This window comes from Cynara cardunculus (genome assembly GCF_001531365.2).
Source record: "Cynara cardunculus var. scolymus isolate 2C chromosome LG 5, CcrdV1, whole genome shotgun sequence".
NCBI classification, from domain to species: Eukaryota; Viridiplantae; Streptophyta; class Magnoliopsida; order Asterales; family Asteraceae; genus Cynara; species Cynara cardunculus.
In genome coordinates this window covers 24,436,588-24,460,141 of record NC_037532.1, presented here as the reverse complement: position 1 = coordinate 24,460,141, position 23,554 = coordinate 24,436,588, and the positions used below count along the sequence as shown (strand labels likewise).

General features: G+C 36.1%; 1 protein-coding gene and 1 pseudogene across 1 annotated transcript; both read left to right on the top strand.

Moving 5' to 3' along the window:
• Positions 1–5,441: 5,441 nt before the first annotated feature.
• On the top strand, positions 5,442–10,225 carry LOC112512913 (protein FAR1-RELATED SEQUENCE 5-like). Its single transcript, XM_025119041.1, has 9 exons — positions 5,442–5,562; positions 6,154–6,317; positions 6,427–6,537; positions 7,782–8,000; positions 8,057–8,628; positions 8,739–8,997; positions 9,079–9,648; positions 9,737–9,823; positions 9,905–10,225. The coding sequence occupies exons 1-9, from the start codon at positions 5,442–5,444 to the stop codon at positions 10,223–10,225; spliced, it is 2,424 nt and encodes an 807-aa protein (XP_024974809.1).
• An 8,014-nt stretch (positions 10,226–18,239) lies between these two features.
• Positions 18,240–23,554, top strand: part of LOC112512912 — an 8,936-nt pseudogene continuing 3,621 nt past the window's right edge.

Here is a 23,554-nt window from a genome sequence, read left to right as displayed (position 1 = left end):
TGGTGCGCGGATGGTTGGGGTGTAGGCGGACACGGCTGGAATTGCAGGTGGGTTTCGACCGGCGCTAAAGGGTCAACACCGGCAGCTGCAAATATTCCTCCCAAGGGTTTTTCTTGAGGCCACAACCCTTCTCCTTCAATATTCAATAGCTGCTCCTCTGTTTTTTTTTTCAATCTCTCCACTTTCTTGACAAAGGAGGGGATGATCTTCTCCTGCTAAAGTCCTCACCCTTCCCAACTTTACTTTTTTCACTTTTCTTCCTCTTTTTCATAAAACACCAGTTAAGGACTCAAGGGTAAGAGAATTAACCAATTTAAAGTAAGGAAAATCTGTAGGGTAGGATAAAAGGTAAAAGCTCCCCCCTTTTTTACTAAAGGAGACTTAAGAATATATATATATATATATATATATATATATTTATATGCATGCAATGTTCAATAAACTACCAGATGTTACAATTTGATTCTAATATTATATTTTTTTAGTCGTTACAATTTTCACATGAAATATTACAATTGATTTAATTAATATGTTGTTTTACAATATAAACACCACTACATTATTTTACATTGGTGGAGTCGCTTAAACGATTAACAATACATCAACGGTAATGTATATGTTGTTTCACCACGTAAAACACTACTGCGTTGTTTCACATTAGGGGCGTCGTTTCAACAATTAATAAGACATTAATATTGATATATGTGTTGTTTAATAGTGTGAAACGACATTTGTGTTAACGCATATGTTCTCTACGTTTTAACCCATTGGTGTTGTATTAATTCACTATATGAAACAACACTTATGAACCAAAATGTTTATTACAATGTTTCACAATGCGAAACAACACTTCATAGAGTTAAACAACACTTCGCATGTGAACACATTTTTTCACTATATTATTGAACTTAAGTGGCGTTGTGTTGTTTTAGTTTTAACTAATGCACTTTATAGTGTGAAATACACTACGTTACTTCATTGTTAAATGGATCATTACATATTTTAAAACGTAATTATAATTATAAAAAACTTATCATATAATTGAAATTAGATAAAACAAGTCACAAAAATACGAAATTACATGTCTGAAATATATAAATAATCGTAATTAATTATCATGACAATTTTTGCCATATATGCTCAATCAAATCATTTTTAAAGTGTTATGAGTTTTCCTATTGTGAAATTGTTCTCTGTTAGCCATATAACAAGATAGGTTTGAAATCTCTTCAGTAGAGAATTCAGTTGATTGACCATCATCTTTTATAGCTTCCTTCTTGTCGATTTGTGGGCATGTCGTTAAGAAACTCAATAGTATCATTATAGTTTTGGTATGTATCTCGTCCGTCTTCAACTATCATATTATGCATGATGATACAAGCTATCATAATTCTTCCCATTATATGTCTGTCCCAAACAAGACATAGTCGTCGAATAAGTGCAAAACAAGCTTGTAAAACTCCAAATGCTCGCTCAACATCTTTTTTGCATGTCTCTTTAACTTGAGCAAACAACTTGTGCTTCCACATTTGGGGAGATGTAACTAACTTGACAAATGCATCCCATTAAGGATATATGCCATAAGTGAGATACTATGCCTTATCATTTTTGTGACCATTCACAACATAGCTAACTTTTTGTGATCCTGCCAATACATAATTAAAAGCAGGAGATCGGTGGAGTATATTAATATCATTAAGCGAACATGGGGTTCCAAAGAAAGCATGCCATATCCATAAATCATATGATGCAACGGCTTCCAAAATGATTGTTGGCTTTCCACTTCTTCCGACATATTGTCCATCCCATGCATTTGGACAATTTTTTCATTCCTAATGCATGCAGCCAATACTACCAATCACACCCGAGAATCCATGTTGATCTCCAACGTAGAGTAGTCTTGCCAAGTCAACTTCATTAGGCTTTCTAAGGTACTCGTCACCAAAAATGAGATGACACCATCTACGAAGTGCATGAGAGCTTCTCTTGTTGTGGATCCACTCATTCTCAAATATTCGTCAACTACATCAACTGATTCCCCATATGCCAACACTTTCATGGACGTAGTACATTTTTGCAATGGTGAAAGACTTTGTCTACCCGTGGCATCAGCTTTTTGTAGAAAATATTTGTCATTAGCAGTAACATCATCCACTATACGATGAAATAAAGGTCTTCACATTCGAAATCTTCTTCCAAAAATAACCTGGTCATAAGTCAGATTGTCGATAAAATAGTCTTCCATCAAACGCACTTCACCTATCTCACGTTTCCTATCATGATACCTCCTACTTGCTCTTGGAGGTTGATCTCCTATGAACATATTGGATGAGTTTATGACCATATCCTCGATGATGCGATCAATTTGTTGGTTTTGTTGAACAACTCGTGATTGCCATTCATCAAATTCGTCAACTAATTCTGGTGAAGGGTTTTCATTGTGAGACATTTTAGTGGATGYTTAAGGGAAATTGTATGTATAAGTCTTTGCTGAAAGACAACAAATATAARGGAATTTTAACATTATTGGGAGACAATGACATGTGAACCTGAKTGAAAGAGACAACACATTAYTGGAAAATAATGATATGTGAACCTGAGTGAAAGAGACAACACATTATTGGGAGATAATGGCATGTGAACCTGAGTGAAAGAGACCTATTATTATTGGAAGACAATGACATGTGAACCTGAGTRAAAGAGACAACACATTATTGAGAGACAATCACATGTAAACCTAAGCAAAAGAGACAACACATTATTGGAAAACAATGRCATGTGAACCGGAGTGAAAGAGACAACACATTATCAGGAGACAATGACATGTGAACCTGAGTGAAAGACATCTCRCATTATTKGGAGACAATTATAACTATTCATTTAACATAAAAACAAACTTCWGATAGCACACTTGAAAAACAAGTTACAAACAGAACACGAAATAATAAATTACATATAGAGAATTATAAATTGCAAAAAAACCACTATCCATACCACATTTTCAAAAGACATTCTTTCAGCGCCTCCTCTCCTGNAAATAATAAATTACATATAGAGAATTATAAATTGCAAAAAAACCACTATCCATACCACATTTTCAAAAGACATTCTTTCAGCGCCTCCTCTCCTGGTGACGGGTGTTCTTTCGCCAACAGTATACACAGATTCTTGTGGTGTTCTCCTTGATTCTTTGGTGTTCTTTCTCCTTTTCAAATTTAAGTCTTTTAGTCATGATTTCAATCTCACCATTTCTTGTGATGTTTAGTACACAAAATTCTTCAGAATAGTCAGGTGCTAAAGAAGATTGTGATGCCTTATCTTTTCTTTTTCTCTTTGTCGCATCTCTACCCATAGGACGTTGAACTGTTGAACCACCACAGTTGGCGATTCTTGATTGGTTTCAACAGAATAATCTCCTTCTGAAATTCTTGATCTTTTTGTGCTTCCACCACTTTCTTCATTATCCACTTCATATTCTGGATGAGAACGTGTCGTGTCATGTTCTAACTGTAAATCCCACTTGGGATGTTTATACATAACTTCGTTAAAAACAAGCAAGTCATTAAACTTGCTCCCACTCATCTCATAAATTGCATGAGCATCTTTCTAAATATCTTTCATACTCATCCCACTACTAGTCTGTCGATATGTTTCTCTGTACGCGTCAGTCCATTTGTTTGCACTTTCGTTAAGTCGTGCAAAATGACCTTTCATTTGATTTCCGTTCCTAATTCCCAGTCCTTCTGCATTTTCTAATCTAGTTTCATCATAGTATTCTTTCACTCATGACCATAATGTCTGTTTGTTCTGGTTTTTGCATCGAGTAGGTTCTTCACTAACGTAGATCCATGTTGACCTCAACACCCCATCTTCTTTGGTTTTCCATTTATTGGCTCTTGAACTCTCTTCCGTGTTTGAGTATTTTCAAGGGTAGGAACCTGATTATTATAATTGAAAAACTTAGAGTTTCCGTACTTTGTGTTTGAGTGAAATGAAAGTTATCAAGATGTTGAGAATTTGATTTTCTTTTTGGGAAGTTTGGATCCATAGCAGAAAATTGAAATAAACTGAAAGTTTTTTTTGGAATTTGCAAGATAACGGGAGGATTAAAATGAAGAGAAAGATTGGTTAGATGAAAATATGTCAATATCGGGCTCTATTTTTAAAGAATTGAAAACCATGAATTTTGGTATATTTTTTTTGTTAAAGTAATGTTTTTTATCAGATAAGTTTTATCCAAAAAAATCTAATAATAAGCAATGGAAATGTGACATGTGGCATTGAAATAAGGTTGATGATATTGCAATATGGATCGTCTTGTGATCAAGTTTGCGAATGATTTCCATATTTATTTCATATTAAAGTTTTTTTTTGTCTTTATTTACAATCTCACAGACCAAATCACGATTAGAGATGGTCTTACAAAGTTAAAAATTCAATCAACATTTTTAAAGAATTAAAAGCTAATCTTAACCGGAATCAAAAAAATTGTAAAGATAAATTTAAAAAGAAAAATTACACTTTTTGAATTAAATAGAATGCCAATTAAATGTATTTAATAGAAATAAATTTAATAAATGAGATATGTTCTCATGGTTTTCTACCTTTTTATCTTTCTTATCTAATTACCATCCTCTCATCTCTCTCTCTCTCTCTTTGTGTGTGTGTGTGTGTGTATATATATATATAGGTGGAGGTTTAAACGAGAACACCTCCATTTTATGAGAACACCCTTATCATATGTGATAATACGCGTGAGGAGACCCTGAGATGTGCGGACGACGTGTTCTACGACTTAGGCCGCGCCAAAGGTTGTCGGCGTCTTTGATTTAGCATCACATGTGATAGTTTTGATGGATTATAGTATCATGTCAACAACAACTTAATCACATGTGATAATACTTGTGAGGGGGCTTAATGGTGTAAGGGCGATTTGGCTCGCAACCAAGATCGCATCGAAAATCGTCCATGTCTCTGATTTAGTATCACATGTGTATCATATGTGATGAAATAATAGTATCACATGTGATTGTCTATAGTAAAAGGGTGTTCTCGAATTCTCGTAAAATAAAGATATTCTCGTTTGAACTCTTCCGTGTGTATATATATATATATATATATATATTTATGTTGGTTCAAATAGAAACCAACCATTTGGTGCAAACTATGCTAACCATCATTAACCAATCACATTCTTTCTTGACTTTAGGTTCAAATCTAAATTATAAATTAAAGATAAGGGTAATTTGGTAATTTAACCTTTTTGTAACCCCCAAATAATTAATTGGGAGTTACAAATCATAAAAGATTCCTCTAATTCTTCATGAGATTTTTCTGAATTCTTTATTATTTCATGTTCATGTTCTTCATTTCAAGTGATTTTCTACATATATTAAAATTGGTTGTCTAAGTATACAAGATTTTCATTTCGTTCAAGATACATGGAGAATCCTATTGTAAAAGAATTTCAGAATAATGAAAGCGATAAACTTAATTCCGGATATGAATACGGTCGAAATTTGATTACCGATGATGAAGAGGACGGTCAAAGCGTTCCGATTGGTAAGTGATTAGTATTTCATGTATAATGTTTAAATGGACAACCATTAAATTTGTTGTATATTAAATGGACAACCATTACCTTTGTTGTATGTTCATATCGCTGCCTACATGTCAACATCATCAGCATGAACATAGAGCGATGGCGGTATATGTTGATATCTGCACACAGACACAATGATCCTTGATTATGAAAAAACATCAAACCATTCAAACATATTGTTTACATTGCATGACACATATGATGTTCACACGAACATATTGCCGACACATGTACTTCATAAGCTATCATATATTCACAGATGTGATTCATAAGCTATCATATATTCACATATGTTTCAAGTGCTCGTGTCATCAGCAACTGTGTTCATGTGAACAACGCCTGTGTCGACATGAATATGTTAAATATATCAACTCATATTACAGTCCGAAATAGTTCATATCAATACACCTGTTAACTACAACACATCAGTTTGACCAAAGAAGTATGATATATCAATATGGATAATGTTTACGAACATGATATAACCTGCTGGTAGAACAAAGCATGCACATGGTACAACTTACATTAATATGAATAATGTTCATGAACAGAACCAAAGAAGTATGATATCTGCACACATGCACAACGATCATTGATTTTGAAAATGTTCATATCTGTGTATCGCTTACAGACACATGTTCATATCTGTGCACCATATGAACAACTTGTTTTCGTTGCGAGACACAATCGTTGTTCACACGAACACGGGGACGATGTCATACGATGAATGACATTTTTGCTGCCTCCATGTTTCCATGTGTTCATGTGATCATCGACTGTGGTCGTTTACACATTCAAACCACCTGTTATCATAACGGAATCAGCAATATGAACAGAGTGCTAATGCAGTATATGTTAATAGCGGCATACATGCACAAATATCCTTGATATTGAAAAACATTGCCCCATATGTACAACTTATCTTCATATTTGCTGTATGTTCATATCGCTGCCTACATTGAGAACATCATCAGCATGAACATAGAGCGATGGCAGTCTATGTTGATATCTGCACACAAGCACAATGATCCTTGATTATGAAAAAACATCAAACCATTCAAACATATTGTTTACATTGCATGACATAACCTGCTGTTCACACGAACATATTGCCGACACATGTACTTCATAAGCTATCATATATTCACATATGTGATTCATAAGCTATCATATATTCACATATGTGTTCAAGTGCTCGTTGTTCACACGAACACGGGGACGATGTCATACGGTGAATGACATTTTCGCTGCCTCCATGTTTCCATGTGTTCATGTGATCATCGACTGTGGTCGTTTACACATTCAAAGCACCAGAGATCATAACGGAATCAGCAATATGAATAGAGTGCTAATGCAGTATATGTTAATAGCGGCACACATGCACAAATATCCTTGATATTGAAAAACATCGCCCCATATGTACAACTTATCTTCATATTTGCTGTATGTTCATATCGCTGCCTACATGTGAACATCATCAGCATGAACATAGAGCGATGGCAGTCTATGTTGATATCTGCACACAGGCACAATGATCCTTGATTATGAAAAAACATCAAACCATTCAAACATATTGTTTACATTGCATGACATAACCTGCTGTTCACACGTACATATTGCTGACACATGTACTTCATAAGCTATCACATATTCACAGATGTGATTCATAAGCTATCATATATTCACATATGTGTTCAAGTGCTCGTGTCATCAGCAACTGTGTTTCATGTGAACACAGCCTGTGTCGACATGAATATGTTGAATATATCAACTCATATTACAGTCTGAAATAGTTCATATCAATACACCTGTTAACTACAAACACATGAGTTTGACCAGGATGTTGGATGCATATGCCAATCTAATTTTCTCATTTTCACAGATTATTCAAAACAAAAGGTAGTTGCATATTACCTCAAACTATTTTCTTTATGATATATCTCATCATGTCATGACAACCTTGGCTTGGACTGGTTTTTTAAAAACCCCATCATACTGTACCTGTAACATAAATGGTCATATCATATTTCATTACCTATATATCGACAGTAGTAATATTGAGGTATGTTCGACAAATAAAATAAGAGATTTTTTTTCAAGTTGTTTGGAGTTGCACTTTACCTATCTGCATGTTGGTCTGTTAAATTCAATTATTGTTATACCAACCTTAATCTCACAGCCTGACTACTTTTTCCCATCAACTCTTGATAGCATAACTTCTTCACAACAAGAAGTTGATTATGACATAGGAGAGAGTTCAGAAGGAATAAAGTTTTTTATCCCGAAGGTCGATGACGCGCTTAAGCCAAATATGAAAACACAATATCCGACTATAAATGAAGTCGAAAGGATGTACAAGGCTTATGCGAACAACACCGGCTTTGATGTTCGCATGCATGTAAAAAAGACGAACAAGAATGGCGAAATTCAAACCAGGTGGTTTGTATGTAGCAGGGAGGGAAACCCAAAAAGAAGGATTTTGATTCGTTGTACAAGCAGCCGAGTGAGAGGAGATATCGTAATACAAACATCAAACGTTGTGGTTGTAATGCTTGTATAAAATTCCATTTGACAAAGGATAGGTCTTGTTACGAGATATATGAGTTTGTTGAGTCACATAACCATCCATTGTTCAATAATAACGATCGTCGTTTCTCTCGGAAGAATGGACAGATGAAGTATATAGATTTCAAAACTGTACTAAATAGCTCAAGCTACAAAGTCGGCGCGAGGAGGGCTCACCATATTCAGACCGCATTGAACGGTGGATTTGAGCATACTCGCATCTCTGAAATTGACTTCAAGAATTTCAAGAGGGATGCTGTTGCTTGTATTGCGAATAAGGACGCGACGATGTTGATCAATAAACTATCAAACAGACGTGATGTTGTCCCCGGATTTTTTTTTGAATACAAATGCAACGARCAGGAGTTGAGTGCAATTTTCTTGGCAGATGAAGTTGCTAGAATTAAGTACAAAGAATTCGGTGATGTCATTTCGTTCAACGGAACCTTTCGCACTAACAAGTAAGATAAACAAATGCAATACAGTAGGCAGCGTTGATCATCTTTGATATTTTAACGGACATATGACGTGGCTACGAATAGATACTCGTATTTTTTGATTTGTATTCCAGGCATGCAATGATTTTTGTTCCTTACATGGCTGTTGACAACCATAAGGCGTCTGTTGTTGTTGGATCCGCTCTTATAAGTGGAGAGACGATTGATAACTTTACATGGGTTCTAGAGGCCTTTCTAAAGTGTCATGCGAAGCAACCAGTGTTCGTAATTACAGACCAATGTTYTGCAATGAAGCAGGCTATTCCGAAGGTGTTCACGGAATCCAAGCATYRACTATGTATGTGGCACATTATGAAGAAGGTCCCTTCAAAGGTAAGTAGTATATATTGAACGCTATCTAATTTAATGTGTTTTTGTGTTATTCTTTCATATGTCGAAGCTTCGTTGATGCAGGTTAGTGTCGCCCTAAATCATGATCCTACGTTCAATAAAGTCATCAACAAGCTCGTATGGAACATTCATATTGGCCCATCGGAGTTAGAGAGCCGTTGGAATGAGATGATAGATCAATACAATCTAGCTGGGGATACTTGGTTTACAGAGATGTATGAAATCCGACACTCGTGGATTCCTGCATATTATAAGGACATGCCGATGTCTAGGCTAATGAAAACAACCTCAAGATCTGAGAGTTCGAATTCGTATATCAACATATACGAATCGTACTGGTTTGATTTGGTTCAATTCCTTAATAATTACGACGTAGCTATAGAGAAACAAAGATACAGACAATCTGTTCACGAGACAGTGACAAGAACGACTAATCCCAAGTTTGTTACTCCATTGCGTTTAGAAAGTCATGCATCAAGCATATACAGTCGGAACGTGTTTTTTGACATCCGAAAGGAAATAAAGAAGGCTGTTTGGTTTTGTACTATTGAGACCATCGAATGCCGGGATGATTTCAAGTCGTTCGTGATAAGCCACAATGCCAAGAAATCAGCTGACAACATCAAGTATCTGGTATCCTATCCCTAACTCTCAACACAATGGATTATATGATTTTTATTTTTTTCTTGACTGATGTTGTTGGAAACTTCTTTCATGACAGGTGGGCCGTAATTACTCAACAAACACAGTCGAATGCAATTGTAACCTATTTACACGTAATGGGTATCTATGTCGTCGCACGTTCAAGGTACTAATAAATGATGAAGTTGAATGCATTCCGGAAAAATACGTACTACGTCGATGGAAATGAGAGTTAGTTCCAGTACAGATACACTCCGTAAGAGTTCGTTATGGGGAGGTCAACGCCGAGAAAGAAAAGTCTATACTTGAAGTATATTCCAAGATCGACGACATAATAAGCATCGCCCGCAATGACCAATCTATATTAGATAGATTGGGGCGTAACCTCGACAAATTCATGGTTGATGTAGAGAAGGAAGTTCCATACGAAGACCCATCCCAACAAAAGTTGGATGCGATAAGAGATCATCTAGGTGTTTCCATACCTGATGAGGCGGACATTCTACCACCATCTGGAATAAGGAACAAAGGTTGTGGAACTGGCAAGAGGCTGGTAAGTGTATCTTAGAAATTGCAAACTAATTGCAAAAAGACTAAACGAAAATGTGCAACGTGTGGACAATGTAGTGGTCATGACTCACGTAATTGCCCAGAATTGATAGATTAGTTAGATGGCAAGTATTTGGAATTCTTATCGTTTCGTTCTAATAGGTCGGCATCATCGAAACATATTGTTTATGTGGATTTATTTTTTAAACATCTTGAAATTGATCTCAGTGTTTTGCTTGAATCAGTAGTTGATGCTATTTGTTAGTGCCATTAGTGTATTGATACGTTATGTACATTTTGTATTGTGTTGTTTATATATCTTATACGTTATGAACCTTACTGGAACGATCATTTTACGTAAACAACATAAAAACAGCAGACTACAGGAACACAGTACACACTAGAAGGCTATTGGGTAGCCGGTTCATATATCATGTTCGATGTCTCATGCATATACCAATATCTGTGTATCATTCATATACTTCTTATATGGGTCATTAAACATCTCATCATATTGCAAGTCAAATCATGATGTAAAGTAATCAAAATGCGTGATTTTGATATACCGATGTTACGAGATTAAAATGCCTATATATTTAAATGGTTGTATACAAAAAATAAAGTTYAGAACGAACCTGACATGATGAAACAAGTTCAGGTTATGCTAGATAGTATCAACACGTCCATCCACATGTTAAATGATATGGAAAGTCACACATACCATTTGCACTCCCACGCTTCCCTATRAGTTCAACGCTCGTCCATGTTGAATGGCACAGTACGGTCCACGAAAATAGTGATCAGTTAAAACTGCCACAAGTTGTGTGAATATGTTGGTGTCAGTATATCAATATATACAAAAAGCATGTTTGTGGGAAGAATATAAGTAGTACATTATAGACATCATGTTAAAACGTAATCATATAATATGGTTACTATAACCCATTCAACTCCGGATCAAGGACCGGACAACTGGTTCTTTAAACACCGATAATGGATATAGAGGAGTAAACTCGAACAATATTGGCATGTGTACACATGTTGTTGCTCATTTGAACGTGTTTAGTAAGATCAAGTGTCATGTACATGCGTTCACAAACAGATAAGATTTGGTTTAATCAACACACTCACCTCCGGATCAAGGACCAAACATCTGGTTCATTCAAAATCAAAATGGCTGCTTATCTATAAAATGAAACAGTATCAAATATTAATACTGCTGATTCATTTTGTGTGCATTTTGCCTTTGTGTTCATACATATAAAATATTAATTTATCATATTCCATGTTCAAAAAAACCAGCAGGTTGTATCATGTTCATAAACATTATCCATATTATACGTATGGAAGATACTAAAGCATTAAACAAAAAAAATGAGATATCCATGTGGCAAGACCGAATACAATTGCCATCTACACCTTTCCTCGACCAATATGTATATTTCCACGTGTCTTCTTGGCATTGTACGATGTTTCCATTGCAATAAAGCGCTCGACCTCATTGATGATGGAAGCCTTTTGGATGTTCTCTTCACTCAGAAGTATTTTCACGCAGTATTTAGTCCGGAGATCCTTCAGCTGCCTTTTCTCATTTGTACTCTCTTTGTAAAGGCCGCAATTCCACTTCCCTCCATCGGCACCAAAATACGTTTCCAGATGTCGCATCATCATCACCCCACAGTCAATCAAACTCTCATGTGACTGCCACCGAGTCCTGATTTGCTCCTGATCCATCTCAGCGTAAACTTTTCTGGCATCGTGGCCCTCTCTCAGAAGATGAAGTATTATCATATCTTGCTGAATGAATTATCAAGATGACAAAATAATTAAGGAATCATGAGGCATGTATAATATTAGTACTAACAATGTACACTTACCAAGACGACCGTACTAGCTCCATATATATCTTCAAGGTCGCCATCCCGATGCTTGGAGTCAATGATAGCGATTGAGGGCCGTTTCAAGTCAAAGACAACAATGTAATAGAATGCTTCCTCTACGATTGGGAAGAATACCTGTAATTATAAATACGTAAGATACAGGCGACCACTACAATATATTGTTAATTATTGTATGCTAATATTAGAAACGCATGTTATATACGTACCATGTCAACGCTRCGCATACTAATGATCTCCTTATCATTGTTTGCAAAACTTGATAGGTTTTTTTTGAAAATCTCGTATCTTTCGTGCACATCCAGAGAAAGGTTCCTCATCATACCATCCATCTGGATACAAAACAAATCTATTAGTTTTTTTCTATATAATGCATGTTATTTATTCGTATCGGAAACAATTGCTTTTTTTATTGATTTTACCGAAACATTTGTGTGACAGAAAAAGCGTCGCGGAGAGTCATTGCTCCGCAATCTTTCATCTCTGTTTAGCACTGCTGACCACCCGTCTAACATCTCTCGACAAACCATGGATTGGGATGCAAAAGATTGCAACGCCCGTCGTGTTAGTCTTTTTCCACACGGGGATACGGAAACAGGTTCTCTGGGTATTAACAGGTAAACATTATACACAGTCATATATTTAGACATATAAGTAAAATGCATGAACTATAAAAATGTAGGTACAACTTACAGTAACTCTCCGATACCCCTCAAGATCCAATCTTGTAGCCTACGCTCGTCATTTGTTACGTCGAAGGAAACAGCACGTGTGATATAAGGTGACCGTAGCTTGAAGCTCAACTTCGGATCCCTCTTCGACAAAGTCAGCCTCGGACACTCCTTCATTGCTAGTGTATTCACCGTATCCACAACATCAACTACCTGTTTCCCTTTCGGACTTATCCCCAAATCAAATGTCGGTTGCTCGATTCCTCCACCCAATGCAATTGCTTTATCGCTGTTTCTCGCTCATTTACAAATCTTACTTATCTTATTCTCAGTCTGATCATTATTCCTACTCCGTACGCTACCAACTTGCTGCACCTGCGGCTGTATTGTCTGAATACCAACTGGTTCCTTTTGAACAGACCGCGTATATCTCCTGTTTTCATTTGACAGATGCTTCGTTTTCTCGTTGGATGCCCTATCCACCTCCGCAATAACCGTTGGACTAGTCCAGAATTGTGAYAGCGGCGACAACAAGTCTGGATCCGGTATTGTGGCCAGCTTCGTAGGAGTTACCTCAACAATTTCCCGGTTAGGGACTTGGCACATCATTGGGGCTGCATAATCCGTACCATGTGTCATTATTTGGTCCTCCAACGTTTGTTCCATCTCATTGCCCACGGTTGTTCTTGTATCCCATTTGCTCCCTTTAAATAACGCTGCTAATTGTCTTTTGAAGCTGTCAAAATCTGTATCACCCAGGAATTGTTCAACAAACGCTTCCAGCAGTAAGTCTGCCTCTACTCTTCGTGTGCACAACTCCTCAATCTTTTCACCAATGATCCTCATACATTCCTTAGGAAAAAAAAACATTGAGGAAAACAATACATATGATGTGTACGATCTACGCAACATATGTTCACATATCACAATCGCTATGTCGTTTTGGTAGGTTCATGTCCATATAATGTCGTTGTGCATGTGTAACATGTAATTTAGGTGAACATCATGTGTACATACACACAATGTATTAAAAAAACACATTACTCATTTTATTAAACAGCCCATACGGTTTTTTAGTCGCTGTCCACATAAAACACAGCGCCTATGTTTATGTGTTCGTGACTGTTCGATGTGCATGTATGCATAGGTTAGAGCACCTTGTCATGACGTTTGCTTCATGTTCACACTGCTGCTTTATTTAGGTTAATAAAGGCATTTTTTGTGCTCATATTTTGTATGTTTTAACACATAGTGAAGTGCGAATATGTTCACATGGAATCAGCAGTGTCAACATTCAAGGACTGGAGATACAGTATAAGTTGGTACCTTCCACACACAACATATGAAAAAACACAAAATTCACATTAACCATTGGCCAGTGGCAGCCAAGTGAAACCCGAAGTTAACTATTTATAGGAAGAGCATAAAATGATCACCATCCTTCTCATCCCAGGTGGTGACATTTAGCTGCCTTAATTTGCTGTTGTGGGGTCCCTCTTTTAATCCAGCTTGAACATATGCTGTTACTTTTTCACCTATTGTGTGCTTTATGTAGTCAAGGTACTCTCTCCCACTCTATGGCAGACAGGACAGGTGTCTAGTTATCAAATCTAAGTTGAATTTTTTGGCTCCGTGCATGACCATATGATAGATGTGAACAGATATAGTGTGATCACGACTACGTTACATATTTGAGTTTATTAAATCTACATCCTTGTTGCTCTTTTTATTTAAGTAATATGTGTAATAATAGTTCTAGTTTGGAACACTAACAACATATTTTAACTGCATGGTATGATATACGTATGTGTTCATAAGGTCAACATGGTTCATATATCAATACATGCAAGGGTTTTCCGGTGCATACGATCGCACAACCGCGGTAGTACATGTGTATGGCAGATACATAATGACATATATTTAAGTTATTATGTAAGTTTCTTAACACAATAATTCATTAAAATCAATAAATTTTATATGTTACCTCCTTTGTCCTTCGCGCATCTTTGGATTGATTACTTCTACTTGACTCAGCCATGGTCTTTCGGGCGAACCCCCTGTAACATTAGCGTCGCATCCTCCTCGGTCCACAGTGGACATACGTTTCATCGCAACATATCCAAGACCGCCATGTCTAATCTCGAACTCTTGCCGTTTCCKAAGCAGGTCCATCGTCCAACCCTTAATAGGAGGTGTATCTGTCACTATTTGTAGGTGTTCACATCTTGTATAATGAACATACAACATCTGCATATAACGAATATATCAAATGTTTTATATTCATACTCGTATTACTCTTTTATTAAGATGTGTATTACGAAGATTTTACTTACTGTCAAACACGTCAAAGGTCCTGCATAGAATGACATGAGACTGTCTCTACTCCAACACTTCTTGTTGTTTGAAATGCAATCAAACACGTACTTGCACCAATTGATTTTTTGAATCATCTTCAAGCTCTGCAAACGGTTCAAGAAACGCAGGTTGCAAACACCCACCCTGCTGCATTCCGCAAGGGTGTTGACAACTATAACTAAGAAGCTCAGCTTGAACAAATCATCGGCATCAGCTGATTTCTGTATAACATTCATAACATCTTTCGGCCTCATCCTGTCTTTTGTGAACTATTTTCGCCATGCCGTAACAATATCATCGATGCATGGCGATGGATCAGCTGAATTCAGATCAAGACCTCCCATTGGCAGCCCTAAAACTTCATGTATAGAGTTCACGGTTATGGGGATTACACCGGCGTTCATCTTGATGTTCATGGTTGTTGTATCAAGATTATCCACGACGTAAAATCCAATCTTTGCCGGAATCCCGTCCAATGTCATATCGAGCAGCGACTGGAAGCCCATATCCTTGACTGCTGCATGTTGGGCGACGGTTAGGGACGTAACCGTATCATACAAAGTTTTTGGAGATGTTCGAGGTCGGATGCAGAATGTCATATCCTTTGAATCAGACACAACCGGTACTTCCTTGTCATGTCCGGTTGCCAAACTTTTCCCCCTTCGAGTAACTCTGTTGACTGTCGTTTCTCGTAGTTGGTCGACGGTCTGAAAATCAGTATCACGCTTGATGCCTGCGTTCATGGGCTTTTTCCCTAACATAATTAATGAAATCAAACAATGTATAGTTATACACTCAATACGTGTGCTCGTTAAAAGTTAATTATTAAACACAATATGGAACATTGAGTACACGGTCATACCTGAACCTACTTCACCGGTAAATGACTGCACATGTTGATCCTTGGTTGCGTCGATGGCATCTTCTATTGAATTATCTACTATTGGTATGTTATCCTTTTTAACAAGCCGATCTGAATGCAAAATAAATTAATGGTTAAAAAAAACCAGTGTTTTGTGTTCGATTTACTCCTACAATTTCGTCATATTTGTTTAACCTATACAAATGATAAGCACCAAGCTCACCCGCTTGCTTGGAGGTACCCATCACCTTGGATTTGGTTAGTATCAACACCATTGATGATGATGCCCCTGTAAATTTCACTTTCATCAGTGTGTACACACTAAAAATGTGCAAGTTTTATTTTCATTGTTCATAACCTTGTATAACGAGTTGACATTTTTTGCCAATACCATGAATTAGTTGTCAGATGTAAACATTAAACAATACGTGCACTTTGCAGCCATACCAATTTCACATGCGAATACACATAATTGTTGTACAAAAGAATGAGTGGGGTATAGATTACAAGTAATTCACCTAGGAAAACACATACAACACACATAATTACGAAACAAATATGAAGTAGCTAAAGATGGTGTTCACAGTAGTTCCTTTTCAATTAAAACAGAAGAGTAAATGATATAATCATCTTTTTGTTTTAAGACTATAAATATTATGCCGTATACTCGAGTATTGCTATGTAAGTCATATGATGGTATCAATGTATTAGATAAATATGCAATACAAGTGTAGAATTTCATCGTACCTAAATCTTATATATGCTTGTTAGTACGTTCTACAAAATCAAAAAACCACCACCGCCGCAGTTGACCAATCCCAACAGCATACCAATACGCATGAGATGATTTGTGGGGGGTGGGGGGTCATGAGAACGTACGGATACGTTATTTGCGCATAAATAGTTGATGTTATGGTTTGCCAACATTGGTAAGTATGGTTGTGTTTTAGTCTACAAACATAAAATGGTCAATGTAGTGTGCATAATGAACACTATAGATTTGAACAATCGCTAAACCTTTGTGCACATAATGTACAATATCTATACCTTGTGTTCCCATTAGCTAAACCTTGTGTTCATAGTAGCTAAACCTTGTGTTCCTATTAGCCTGTTCATCCAGTTTCTATGTTCATAGAGTTTAATATATTGAGCAGGTTTGTATGTGTCGTTGGGGTGACGTGAACGCAATGAACATCATATATATGACATAAAAACAGTAACAACTCCCAAAAATCTACATCTGTGATGGGTGTGCTGATTTGATATATGTTAAAATACGTGTGTCTGCTCACATATGTGTTAATGCACATTAGTATGCAGAATGTATCGATATGTGTGTTATCCAGCATTGTCGTTCACAGTGACCAATCCCAACAGCACATATATAAGCATGAGATGATTTGGGGTGGGTGGGGAGTCATGATAACGTACGGATAAGGTACTTGCGCATAAACAGTTGATGTTATGGTTTGCCAACATTGGTAAGTATGGTTGTGTTTTAGTCTATAAACATAAAATGGTCACTTTAGTTTTCATAATGAACACTATAGATATGAACCATTGCTAAAACTTGTGAACATAATGTACAATATCTATACCTTGTTTTCGTATTAGATAAACCTTGTGTTCATAGTAGCCTGTTCATATAGTTTCTTACCTGGATGTGAACCGTGTGAACCTAATTCTTCGTGCTGTGAGGGGGTGATATCATCAGGACCTGCCGATAAACATGAAGTTAGTCTTCATAACTGAAATTCATATTACCAAAAGTAGATAAATACAAGGATCAACAAGGACGTGTATTAATCGTAAATGAAAACTAAGGGAAGAATGTATATTGTTTGACATCCGGAACACGAATCTGTAATGTAGGTGTGTTCACAGTAGACTGTTCTTAGAGTTTCTACGTTCATGCACGGATGCTTACGTGGATGTAAGCCATGTGAACCATGTGAACCATGTGAAACTTGACAGAGTACAACTAAACATGCACATGGTACACCTTACATTATGTGCACCTTATGCAACTTTTTGCTGCCATTACATATTTGGCGACTTAGACTATAGTTAGGTTTTGGTTCTTTCTTTCTCATTTTCTTACTTTCACTCAAATTGTCAAAGATACAGCTTAACATGCACATAGTACAACTGAACATGAACAGGCTAAACCCATACCTCAAATGAATTCTGACTTTTTTTTTTTGCATTTTGTTTCCTCATATTCTTACTATCATGGGAGCTAAGAATATGAGGAAATTTTGGGTTTTCTTGATAATGGTCATTGGTACTGTGCTTTAATATCTGAAGCAGAGTATATGCCATACAAAGATCCAAAACAACAGCTATGTGCTCGAATAAATGACTTGATGAAAAGGATGACACTTGAGGAAAAGATTGGCCAAATGACTCAAATCGAAAGATCAGTTGCATCCAATGTGGTTATAAATAAGTATCTGATTCGAAAACCTAAATTATAATACAGGTTTCATGTCTATGATCAAATATCATTTCTTGTGATTTCAGGAAGTGTGTTGAGTGGAGGAGGAAGTGTTCCATCTAAAGAGGCAAGTCCTGAGACATGGGTTGATATGGTTAATGATTTCCAAAAGGGTTCGTTATCAACACGTTTAGGGATACCGTTGATTTATGGGATTGATACTGTCCATGGCCATAATAATGTTTATAAAGCTACAATCTTTCCTCATAATGTTGGTCTTGGAGTTACCAGGCAAGAACATGTAAATCTTATCTTATATCGTGGCAGGTTTAAATGAGAACCATAAATATTTTGAGAACTTGAAAACCAACTATTCATTTTTTTATTTGTTCACGATAAAAATGCATGATTTCAGGAATAGTGAAAATGCTAATATTCATGAATTTTTAGGGTTTTTTACCATGAATAATACATGAAATAGTTGGTTCCTGGTTTCTCAAAATATTAATGGTTCTCATTTGAACTTCCTCATCTTATATCAATAGAAAACTCCATCCTAAATCGCTTAGATTGGCGATTGATTGTATATATATGCACATACGAATAGGGATCCTGTTCTAGTACAGAAGATTGGCGCTGCTACAACACTTGAAGTTAGAGCCACCGGCATACAATATGCTTTTGCACCTTGTATTGCAGTAAGTAGATAAATTCATGCATTACTATTTACTATTGCCAAAATTGCTGTTAATTTAATTTATGATTTCCACTTAAATAGGTATGTAGAGATCCCAGATGGGGTCGTTGTTTTGAAAGCTACAGTGAAGATCCCAAAATCGTTAGACAAATGACTGAGATCATACCAGGTTTACAAGGAGAAATCCCTTCTGGTTCAGAAAAGGGTGCTCCTTTCGTCCAAGGACAGTAAGTAATAACATATGTGTATCATATTCTTGAATCGGGTTATCGGTTTCCATTTGATTTTAAATAAAATAACATACGATAAGGGGGTGCTGACATGATTATTGGTTTTTTATTGTTCTTCATTAAAGAGATCTAACAAAACTTGTTTTAATGGATAGTTTTGACTTCTAGTGTAGGCAGGTTGTCTATTTGTGTTTGGTTTAGATCTTATTTGGCATGGATCGTGGGTTCCACTTACTAGAAATTAGAAATCAGAAAATCTAATCTAACAGATACCTGTATCTTTCTAATATTTAAATTTAAACCCTTCTTACATTCATGTAAATCTACAAACTCTTTAATTTGACACTAATATATATAGGGTCAGATTCAGGAAACAACCGCAAGAAAATGAAAAACTGAAGAACATTCTGCTAACCATTCATATAGATGGTAGGTACATAAGCATACAAGTAATATGTAAGCAATTTGTCCAGTATACACATGTGCATAAAATGCGCACGTGCATAAAAACCAAATAACAACTTCAGTTACTTGTATGCACATGTGCACACCGATGATTCCTAGGGGGTTCTTCAGTTTTTCCTTGTTTGGGGTTTACTGGGCCTTCAAATTAGCAAGACATGTTCAACCACCACTTCTATATTTTATTCAAACTTTCAGATTTTCCTTTCTAATAAGCATTGATTTTCCATTACCTGTTTACAATAAAATCTTGCATCCCRCTACATCGCARGGGTACACAAYTAGTTACTAGGAAATATGTATTTGGGCMWKRRRWTTWWTKSMMYTYWWKTTTYMMMRRMMAAAAGGTTGCAGCCTGTGCTAAGCACTATRTGGGAGATGGAGGAACTCACCTAGGCACAAATGAAGGCAACACAATAATAGRCAGTAAAAGATTCTACAGCGTACATATGCCAGCATACAATGATTCAATCATTAAGGGTGTGGCTACTATTATGACCTCCTACTCTAGCTGGAATGGGGTTAAAATGCATGCTAACCGTAATCTTGTTACTGACTACCTCAAGAACAAGCTCTATTTCAAAGTATATTCACTCACCCAGTTGAATTTACACCTTTCTTGCAAAAAATTGACAGAACTGAACAACTAAGATGAATTTTGAACTGTTTTTACGTCAGGGATTTGTGATATCAGATTGGCAGGGTATTGACAGTATCACCACTCCTACACATGCTAATTACACCTTCTCCATACTAGCTGGAATGAATGCTGGCATTGACATGGTTTGTTTCTCGTATCATTTATTATTCCTGCTTGTAATATTCCTAATAACTGTATTATTGATGGTATACTGCAGTTCATGATCCCATTAAAATACACAGAGTTTATGGATGGTTTGACACAGCTGGTAGAACATAAGTTTATACCCATGAACCTTGTGAACATAATGTACAATATCTATASCTAGTGTTCACATTAGCTAAACCTTGTGTTCATAGTAGCCTGTTCATATATTTTCTTACCTGGATGTGAACCGTGTGAACCTAATGCTTCGTGCTATGAGGGAGTGATATCATCAGGACCTGCTGATAAACAAAGGAATGAAATTATTATTACCAAAAGTAGATTTCAGAAATGAAATTCTTATTACCAAAAGTAGATAAATACAATGATCAACAAAGTACGTGTATTAACCGTAAATGAAAACTAAGGGAAGACTGTATATTGTTTGACATCCGGGACACGAATCTGTAATGTAGGTGTGTTCACTGTAGCATGTTCATAGAGTTTCTACGTTCATGCACGGATGCTTACGTGGATGTGAGCCATGTGAACCATGTGAAACTTGACACAGTAAAACTAAGCATGCACATGGTACAACTTACATTATGTGCACCTTATGCAACCTTTTTGCTTTCATTACATATTTGGCGACTTAGACTATAATTAGGTACTGTTTCTTTCTTTCTCATTTTCTTACTTTCACTCAAATTGTCAAGATACAGCTTAACATGCACATAGTACAACTGAACATGAACAGGCTAAACCCATACCTCAAATGAATTCTGTATTTCTTATTTTTTTTGCATTTTGTTTCTTCTACACACATGACGGTAGTTTTAAATTAAAAAGGTACAGGTAAACATTCCTTTCCCAAATGGGTTATGTCTCGTTTTTTTTTTCATTTTCCTTTCTTCTTCTAGTTAATAGTTAGTAATGATACAACTAGACATGCCCATGGTACAACTAATGAGTTTACTTGAATTTTGCAAAATACAAACAGGGTCTACTTGTACAGGCAGAGATTTGAGCATTTAACAAAGCAAAGGGTTAACAACTGGGATACAACAATACATAGTCCAAAATAGTCCACAACTGTGTATCATCATCAGGATGTGCAGTGTGCACCTTCAAACATTCATCTACATTGTGGTTGGTTTGCCTCAACAAGAATAGTCAACACAAGATTCTTCAAGAGACTATCTTATGATGGTCAATGGTGGTAAAAACCTTGACAACTGGTAAAATGATCAGTTTTTCTTATTCTACTTCTTTCACGTATCCAATGTCTTTAAAACATGCTAGATTCTGCTAAAAACATGTTTACTAAAATGGGTCTCTTCTATTATTCTTGATTTATGGATGTGAGTCAAAGATTCCAGGAAAAGGCCAATTATGTCAAGAATCCTACTAGAAACAACAAACCCCAACAGAAAAAAATAATCCAAATATGTAAATAATCCAACCCTGTTTTGAAAAAAACGGGGATCCCCGTCCCCCAACAAAGGATGTGAACCATGTGAACAAAGGATGTGAAACTTGACAAAGTACAACAAAGCATGCACATGGTACAACTTACATTATGTGCACCTTATGCAACCTTTTGCTGCCATTACATATTTGGCAACTTAGACTATAATTGAGTTCATTTTTTTCCTTTCTCATTTTCTTTCTTTTACTCACATTGACAAGATACAACTAAACATGCACATAGCAGACATTGGACTTTGGTTGGGGGTGCTAAGAAAATGAAGTACATTGGTTTTCATAGTCAGGCAGAATCTCACATAAGTTTAACCCAGTGAAACAGTTAATATGAACAAAATCGTGGTATGAACAGTTAATATGAACATCGTATAAATTTAATCCATTGCAAAAAATACAAATAATGTAATGACTCATGCTTGTTAATGTGTATGAACAATCAATGTTAACACACATATTTTGGTCCCTAACATAGGAACAACATATGTGCATAAACATGGGTTTTTCACTAAACACTGAAAACCATATGTAATACAAAATGTGATATATCAAGTTGAGCAATCTGTCAAAAGCAAATGTATTGATATTCATATACCCGATATTCAAATAACAACTTATCGCATTCAACATTATATTTATTTACCTTTTTGTGGTTCATCAACTACTGTTGAGGGATTTTTGACTTGCATGACTGATTGCTTCCTAACTAGTCGACCAGTCGCTTCCGTCTTCATGGGTTCCTCATCAACGTCGACAGGAGTATCGATTGTGTTCTTAAAATTCGAGAATGCGTATTTCATCATTATTCGTTCGCTTGGTTTGCGTACTGTAGATACGATTTTAACTCAAATGTGTGCAGATTTCAAATATGATCACAAAAAAACGAAGCCCTAGTTCTTATAAAACTTACCTCTTCGCCTAATTCTGGCTGCTTGCATTTCGCCCAAATCATCCATCTTGTGGATGAAGATTGTGAACTTCATTTTTCGCAGTTGATTTACCGTATTGATAGTTAAGATTGGCGGTTTCGTATATGAATGTAAGTTACGGATTCAGCTCTATAGAATAGGATCCCGATGTAACCCAATTTTTTGACCAATTTACTCTTTGAACAATTGTTCATACACATATCAATTAATACATTAATTTAATTATTGTTTATTTAAACTCATTTAATAATAACCGTTTGATCAGAAAATGAACGATCAAGATCGGTTAGCATAGTTTGCACCAAATGGTTGGTTTCTATTTGAATCAGCCCCTATATATATATATAGGGCCAGGTTCAAATGAAAAGGTGGTCAACTTGTCAGAAGACGAGAAGTTTCATATATGATTACATGCATGATACGCACATTTAATAATATATGATTAAACACATGTTGCATTGACAACACATAGCTTCACCAAGTCACCTAGCATGCATATCACGTTTATATATGTTGGTAATTCTCGCCTTCTCAGAAATTG